General features: G+C 65.0%; 1 protein-coding gene across 1 annotated transcript in view; it reads right to left on the bottom strand.

Annotated features, from left to right (window-relative positions):
- Positions 1–2,230: 2,230 nt before the first annotated feature.
- MYO15A (myosin XVA) overlaps positions 2,231–8,391 on the bottom strand; it is a 48,460-nt gene continuing 42,299 nt past the window's right edge. The window contains 4 exon segments of the mRNA XM_057715636.1: positions 2,231–3,256; positions 6,179–6,319; positions 7,494–7,627; positions 7,885–8,018. Coding sequence (XP_057571619.1) covers positions 3,155–3,256; positions 6,179–6,319; positions 7,494–7,627; positions 7,885–8,018 — 511 coding nt within the window. The 3' untranslated portion in view covers positions 2,231–3,154.

Here is an 8,391-nt window from a genome sequence, read left to right as displayed (position 1 = left end):
CTGTCATTGGCCCACTGGCCACGCGCTGGGCGGGATAATACGGAAGCTTCCGGGAGCCGGTTGGCGCGCATGTCTGTCAATCTGGCGGTCGCCTTGCCTACTGCGTCCGTCCTCGAATGAGCGGCGGGTGGGCCGCGAGGACCCCTGCAAGGTGACCGGGTGGCTAAGCGAGTGCCTGAGTGGAGACCCGGCCGGAGGGAAACCCTCCGCGCGCAGGGAAACGCTCAGAGTGCGGGGCCGAGAGCCCCAGCGCAGCCCCTGGCCCGACGGCCGTGGCCACAGACGCCGCCCCCTGGCCGCCGCCGCCGCCCGGCGTGGACGCTGCCCGAGTCACGTCCCGGCGGCGGCGCGTGCGCGGCCCTCCTGGACCGGGCGCCCCCGGACGGCGGGGAGCCGGGGACGGGAGCGCGGGCCGCGGCCCCGGAGTCAGCGCCCTGCCCGGCGCCCAGGCCTTTGTTCAGACCCTCGCGGCCCCGCCTGACCGCCAGGCCTGCACGCGCGGTCGCGCTCCCGGTCGCTGTGCCTCCCCCGGCTCCTTCCCCCTCTCGCAGCCTCCCTAGGTCCTCGCTGCGAGGAGGCGCCTCTCGGCTTTCGTGGCCTCGCCTCCCTGACCGTGTGCGCCCGGCCCCGCGTCCCTGCGCCCTCGCCACCCACCGCCCCGGCTTCGTCGGGGCCTGAGCTCCGGACCCTGCCACCCGGCAGACGAGGGTTTGGACCTTGAGCTCCTGACGGGCTGTAGGACCCCGGGCAAGCTCTGTAAAACGGCAGTGACATCAGTGCCCGCTTGTGCAGTGGGCGCGAGAATGAGATGAAGTCCTGTGTCCTGTACGTGACGCACAGAGGACCTCTGGCCTCCAGTCTGGGCCTGTTAACACGTCCTAAACGAGGGGCCTGCCAGTCCCTGCTGGGAGGTGAGGGCTGTCCTGGGTGACGGAAAGTCCAGGCCAGCAGGGCCTGTGCGATGCGGAAGCCTGGACACCTGGGGCCCTGGCCCTGACCCTCCCTTCCAAGCAGCAGTGGGTGCAGGGGAAAGGGGCGCGGAGCCGGAAGGGAATCGGCTCCTGCCCTTTTCTGACCCAGACTGGTGGGCGCGGCTGGTGGCGGTGGCAGGGAGGCAGCTGCAGGTGGTGAGAAGGTGGCCAGTGGGCAAGGCCAGGGCCAGGCTGCTGGGCAGCGCCCCCTTGCCTGCATGTTGGGCTGCAAAGGGCTCAGGCCCTTCAGCAGCCCAGTGCCCACCTCTCAGCCGCCCTCCAAGAGGGGGCATCCGGCTCCGCTCACACACCTGGTGGCAGGGAGCTCACTACCTGTCATCAGAAAGTCCTACCAGAGACCCCTATGCTCCGCTCACCGGACGACATGGGCATCACCTCCTCTCCAGGGCTCCCAGACACCCCCTCAGTGGCTCCCCCATGCTCGCAGCTGGGCCCTCCCCTCCCACGCGAGCCTCAGCAGGAGGCAGCTGCACGCTGGAGCCAGCCTGCCTGCGTTTGACTCTGGGCCAGGCCAATGAGCGGTGACTCGCTTCACCTCTGGGGCCTCGATTTCCCCACGAAGACAGGACGTGACTGCCTCAGGCTCCCATGCCTCCCACACATGTCCCCTTATGTGCTCACCGCACACCAGGCCAGGCGCCCTGGGGCTTGGTTCCTCTGCCCTGGCTCTTCCCCACGTCCACCTGGAGTTCCTGTCTTTCTGGGTCTGGGGGCTCCAGCACGGCCTGATTCTCCCACCACCCCTGAGGCTTCCTACTCTGCCTCCTGGGGGTGCCACCCCTGAGGCACTAAAACCGCTATTAAAACATGAGCCTGTGCCTTCAGGTCCAGGTCCTGAAATCCCACAGCTGGTGTTCAGCCATCTGATGCTGGGTATGAAACCTCCCCAGACTCAGACCTAAGACACCACCTAGCTCAGGAGTCTGCAGCGGGGCCAGGGTTGGGCTGGGAGGCTCCTCCCCGATCCATGTGCTTCAGCTGTGCCCCCGCCCACCGCCGGCTCAGCCCACTTGCATTCTGAAACCCAAAAGTCCTCTCACCTGGACAGAGCCACTAACTGTGAGCAACTCCCATTGCCTGGCATTTGCCTAGTACACAGTAGGTGCTCAACAGACACTGAATGAGTAAATAAACCCTTCCTCTGACACCACGGCCCTAGCCAATTATGCTCCCACACATCATCCAGCCTGCCTCTCCCTCCCCCACAAGTTCCGCAGAGCACCAGCACTTTCCATCCACATTCATTTATTCTTTCAGTCACATGACAAGTATTTTTTAAGCGTCTGCTCCACGTGAGGCATTGTTCTAGGCTCTGGGGGATACAGTAGGGAACACACACTGTTTCCTCTGTTTAGAATGTTCGTTCTCCTCCCTTCCCTCTATTCCTAGCAAACTCCTACTAATCCTTCAAAACCTAACCCCCAGTGTCCCATTCTCTGGGAAGCCCTCTCCCAGATGTCTCCTTCCCCAGCCGCTGACACGAAACATCTCTCTCGCTCTGCTATACCACTCTCACATCTTGTGTGGCCCATCCTGGGGTTGGGGCTACCAAGGAGTGTGGGATCGAGGGACAGGGGCCTGCAGGGAGAGAGAAGGATGGATGTGTCTGCTGGAAGCTCTATTCAGAGGCACGACTGGGCCTCCATCTCCTGCCTCCTCCCTCAGGCTCGTTTTCCAGTTGCTCAACAACTGTATGGAGGAAAGGCTGCCAGGCATACCTTTCATTTGCACAGGAATGACCAAGAGCCTCGAATCCAAGCTCAGCAGCAGAGCAGGGGCACCTGAGGACGGCATGTGAGGGACTGGGACAGGGAGGTGGGGCAGGTTTGGGCACCAGACGCCCGGGGAAGCAAAGGCAGGTTCAGTCTGCCTCGGCTCTGGCCGTGGGGCTTCCCTGCCGCGAGGGAGTCGCGGTAGGGCCACAGGGGTAGGTGGCAGGGGTCGCACGGGTCCGTCTCTGGGAGTGCCTGCTGCTATCTGGCCCACGTCTGCACACTGCAGTCCATCCCAACCCTGCACCGGTCTTCTCAGGTTCCTGGGGACTTGGGCCGCTCCACCTACTGCCTCTTGGTCTCCCCTAAGGTTCTGACCCAGGAAGCCCCCGGGGCCACAGAGCAAGCCTCCTGACACGGGGGGGGGGGGGCTGGGGGCTGGGGGCTGGCTCAGAGCAGCGTGATCTCGCTGGGGGGCAGGGTGAGTCGCTTCTCCCGGGCACTGAGCAGGTTCTCCACGTGCACGGCCACCACACGACACAGCTCCAGGCCCTGCAGGAGAGACAGTGAGAGTCCCAGCACTTCCCAGCTCTCCCCCGGGGTGAGCGGTGGCTGGGAGAGAGGCGGAGGACAGCCTCCACCCCGACTCGCAGGCCCCACCCTTGTCCCCACGTGTCCTCCGGGCCCTGGGAGGAGCAAGCAGCTGGAGGAGGACTGCTGGGCGGCAGGCGGGCGGGAAGGGGTGAGCGGGTGAGATCGGGGCATCCGCCAGCTCTGCTCGCGCGGCCTGTGTGCCCCGGGCCAGCTACCAGCCTCTCGGAGCTTCAGTGGCCTCGCCCCCAGGGTCTCAGATTTATCAGGGCCTGCCTCACAGGGCCGTGGAGAAGATACCATGAGGTTTTACCACATGCAAATCCTCTAGATTTACAAACTCTTAGCCCATCAATAAGTGGTTTCTAACTACGTGCTGCCACGGTTACCACCTGGCGCCCACAGCCTGCAATGAGCCGTGACCCCCTTGGCGGGGACTGGGGAAAATCTGTGAGGATGGGCCTCAGACCACAGCCAGTGCCAGAATCCCCCCAGGCACTTCCTGGGGGCCGGGAAGCTGCTCAGAGGGAGGGAGGGACGGTAAAGATAAGGAGGACAGAACTTACTGGGCGGTGACTGTGGGCCAGGCCCCCTGTGTCCCCCTCCTCCCAGTCCCTGCAATGTCCCTATGAGTCAGACGCTCTTAGAGCCCATTCCACAGGTGAGGAAACTGAGGCCAGAGCCCTGGAGCCACCTGCCCCAGACCTCACAGCTGGAGATGACTTGAACCCAAGGCTGCGCTCCAAAGTGCCCTTTGCTGAGGCCCCTCCCCCCAGCGATCCTCCCACCCACAAGACACAGCGCTCCAGGCCTCACTGGGAATGCTGCCCCACCTGGCAGGTGTGGAAACTGGGGCCCAGTAAGAAGCAGGGTTGCCTCCAGATGCCCTCACACAGCCCATCAGAGGTAGGCAAGATCACTGCTGCACTCAGACCTCACCTCCTCCTGGAAGCCTGCACTGATTACCTCCCAGATAGCACAAGTACACCCTCCCAGCACTGATCATGGTTTATTAGCAAGTCTTTGACATCTGTCTCCCCTCTGGGGCCTGGGGCTCTGTGGGGGCTAAGGCTGGGTCTCTTCAGTATCCCCGCAGCTACATACAGAGCCTGCTGCATAGAGATGCTCACTGGGTTTACATTGAAAGAAGGAATGAATGAATGATTTAATGAATGAATGAATGTCCTCTACACACACACACACACACACACACACACACTCTCACACACACGCCAGAGGCAGAGCAGGGGCAGCGCAGAGAGGGCGGGGCCTCCTCCTCCTCCCCCCCCCCGCCCACTTCCCCAAGCATCGCCCACACGCCCACACCGGGCACTGTGCCACGGGCGCTGTGTGGACAAGCTGGAGGCAACCCTGCCCTCGTGGGGCTGACATTTTAGTGAGGAGACCGACAATCTGGAAACAAGTAACTAAGTGATTTCCAAGCCATGTGAGGGCTACTGAGGCAGAGAGAGTGAATTCTCAGGGAGGAGGGGCAGGGTCGGCTTCTAGAAGGAGGTGGTGCACGTCCCTGGCGGTCGGGTGGTTAAGACTCCGCGCTTCCAATGTAGGGGGCGCAGGTTCCACCCCTGGTCAGGGAAGTTCCACAGGCGGGAAAAAAGAAAAAGATAGAAGGTGCTGTTTGTGCTAAAACCCTTATAGAGGAAGGTAGCCCTCCAGGGACAGTGAGTGCACAGGGTCGGGGCGGGGGCGGGGCACGTGAGCAGAGGGGACGGGGTGAGGGTGGAGGCCACAGAGGTAACGAGAGGAGGCTGCAGGCGGCTGGGCTGGGGGCCTGAGGGCCTCCGAGGGTTGGAGGTGAGGGCTGAGGCCTGTTGGTCTGCAAGCACGATGCTGAGGGGTCGGGGCAGGAGACAGAGATAAGGGGCTGTGTCAGCAGAGCTGGCCGCGGAAGCCTCCGGGCCAGAGGGGTGCCGGGGACAGGATCGGACCCCGCACCAGTTAGAGGGCGTCCCGGGGAGAGGGCTCCAGAAAAGGGGCCCGAGAATGGAGGGCAGGTCCCAGCAGAGGGCCTCGCTGTGGCACGAGCTCAGAGGAGGGGTTCTGGGAAGCAGGCTGAGCCGCAGGTGAGGCCAGGATCAGGGGACCCCAGCAGGCGCAGCACTGGGGAGCGGTGGGCCGTGGACTGACCCCCAAGGGGCCCGGGGAGGGGCAGCCGTGTCCTGGCCTCGTCCCTCAGAGGCAGGGCTGGGGCAGTGGGAGCCCGGTCCCGTGCCCCGGGAGGGCGGCCCCACCACGGCAGGCCCTGCCGTGAGGGGTGGTCCTGGGCCCAGCCCCGATTCTGCCCCTTCTCTGCACGTCGGTCCCCTCTCTCCAGTGGGGTGAGAACTCTGGTCCTGCCCCGTCCCCGGACACTGCGAGACTGGGACGTGGCTGACCTACAGGAGCAGCTGCAGTTGCTGCAAGTAGGGGATGGCCCAGGGCAGGTGGGCCTCAGGCTCCCTGTCACACGGGAACGCCCCTCCCCAGCCCTTACGTCCGGGCCCCTTAATCCATCCTCCGAGCCACAGCCCAGGTGACCGTCTTCACACTGCCTGGGTCCCTGCCCTCCCACCAACCTCCTACGGCGCCCGAGGGCCCTCGGGACGAAGCCCCAGACCATTAGCTTCACGTTCAAGGACGCTCAGGACTCCCCTGCGCTGGCTGTGTCTCCCCAGTTCCCCATGTTCTGCAAACAACCCGGGCCCCCCTCTCCCACGATGCCACCACCAGGCTGCTTCTCCAGAGACCCCCCCGGTGACCCGCAGCCCTGTGTGGGGCTGGATGCCCCTTGAGACACGGCCAGGACCTGACCCATGTTGGAGCCAGGCCCAGAGAAGGGCCTGTGAGCGGAGAGAGGGAGTGGGGGCTGCCAGGGGGGCCCACCTGCTCCAGCTGCAGCTGCACGGTGCGCTGGGTGCCCACATCCCCCAGGGCGACCTCCACGTAGGGGTAGCTGGAGCTGGCCGTGGGCCGCTGCGTCCGCGTCGACTGGATCTCCTTCAGGGGGACCTTCACCAGCAGCTCCTGCGGGAAGGCGGGCAGGCGGGCTTGGGGGTGGGACAGTCTCACCTGCCCTTACCCCTGCCCTGGAGGTCGGATCCAACACCCCGGTTTGAGCACTCGTTCCCCAGTGACTTGCTGTGTGACCTGGAGCAGGCTGCTCTACCTCTCTGGACCTCAGCGTCTCACCTCTTGAAATCACTTCAACAAACAGTGATGCCGGCACTGCTCCAGATGCTTGGGATCAGGGGTGCGGGAAATGCCGGTGCTGCCCTGACCTTCTCGTCAAGGCTTCTTCTTCACATCCACCCCTCTAGGTCTGGAGCTTTCTTACCCACCCGGGAGCAAATGCAGGGCTTCCCCACACAGGGGAGGCCAGAGCGAAGGTGAGAGTCAGTGCCCCCTCCTGACAGACGGGACGGGGCAGCCAGACACAGCCCAGCTCCCCCGCCCACAAGGTGGGGTGTCCTCTGAGGGCCGTGCTCCCTGCTGGACCGGGCGCCAGCCCCCGCAGCGGACACCTGCTTCCTGACTCGCCCTCCCCAAGGGGGTCCCCAGGCGCGACTCCTCCTGGCCTCCCTCCCTCCTCCAGGGTTTCCACATCGGCCACTTGCCCTGGCGCCGGCTCTCAGGGCCCACTCCCGAGGGCGGAGCTGAGAATGGGGGTAGCGGGTCCCTCTGCCCTGGGCTTAACCGCATCCACACGCTGAAGCCCCGGCCCGGCACCTCGGCTGCGCCTGCATCAGGAGGCGGGCCTTCCAAGAGGGGCCACGGTCAGGGGGCTCCAGGCCATCTGCCGGGACTACGGTCCTCGTGAGAAGGGGAAATCGGGACACACAGACCCCAGGGATGTGTGCGCAGAGAGAGGGCCGCGTGAGGACATGGGCAGGACGGCCGTCTACACGCAAGGAGGCCTCAGAGCAAACCAACCCTGCCGGCACCTTGACCTTGGACGTCCAGCCTCCAGAACCCGGGAAGCAATTTCTGTTGCTGAAGCAGGGGCAGCCCTGCCCTGTCAGGCCCCGCGGAGCAACACAGCCTCTGAGGAATGGCCTGTGTTTCACCTCGTTTCACCTTGACGACAACAGCCGTCCCAGGTGAGGCTCAGAGAGGGGAGGAGCCTTGCCCAAAGTCATGCAGGTGTAAGCGTGGAGCTAGACGTCTCGTGGGAGGGAGGGGCCGGGCCGAGGCCACTCACGTGGGTCTCAGTGCTGAGGAAGCTGAGGCCGTTCTGGTTGACGGCGAGGATGCAGGGGGCGGGCACCATGGCGCTGCTGCAGCTCTGGACGAAGAAGAAGGAGGAGCCAAACATGGGCGAGGCGCTGAGGAGGCCTGGGGGGAGGAGGTGGTCAGGGGTGTAGCCCGCCGGTGCAGCCCACACCCGCCCTCGGTGGCTCCTCCCGCCGGCCCGGCCGCCCGCCTCGGGTCTTGCTCCATCCCTGCCGGGGGCCCCCAGCCTAGGGGGGGTCTTGGTGAGGACTAGAAAGCTGGCACTGAAACAGCCTTTGTACAAAGGAAAAGGTGCCCCCTCCCCACCCTCCTCAGCCAAGCCCCCACGCGTCCCTCCCCCAGCCCGGGCTCCTCCTCACCCAGAAACTGGGCACGGGCCTGGTGGGGGCTGAGAGCCTGCGTCTGCTGCCGGTGCTGGCCCAGCAGGCTGAGCCACGCCGCGCCCGCCGCGGTGCGGTAGAGCTGGGCCGGGATGTACTCCTGGGCCTCCCGCCTGGCGTGCAGGGAAAGGCCACGCTGAGTGCTGCCAGGGGTTACGCTAAACCTCTAAACCTCCTGGACGGCTAAACGCTGGGCAGCGTGGACCCCGTGGTGCCTGGGCACACAGCAGGCGCTCCATAACCGCCGGCCAGGACCACTAGGCTCCCTGTTTGCAGGGGAGGGAACTGAGGCTCTGAGAAGTTCCCAGCTAGGTCCAGGTCACACGGTGACCGGGTGGGGCCGAGGCTTGAACCCGAGGTGGTCCTCTGTAGCCCCCGCTCCCAGGGAGAAGCCCAGGCCAGAGGGGTGAGCGGCACGGTGCGGGACAGAGCCGGGGGCACAGAGCACTGGGCTCCAGGTGGCCCCGGGTCAACAGCCTCCACCGC

The sequence above is a fragment of the Hippopotamus amphibius genome, chromosome 17 (assembly GCF_030028045.1).
Source record: "Hippopotamus amphibius kiboko isolate mHipAmp2 chromosome 17, mHipAmp2.hap2, whole genome shotgun sequence".
NCBI lineage: Eukaryota > Metazoa > Chordata > Mammalia > Artiodactyla > Hippopotamidae > Hippopotamus > Hippopotamus amphibius.
This window is presented reverse-complemented; position numbering and strand designations above follow the sequence as displayed.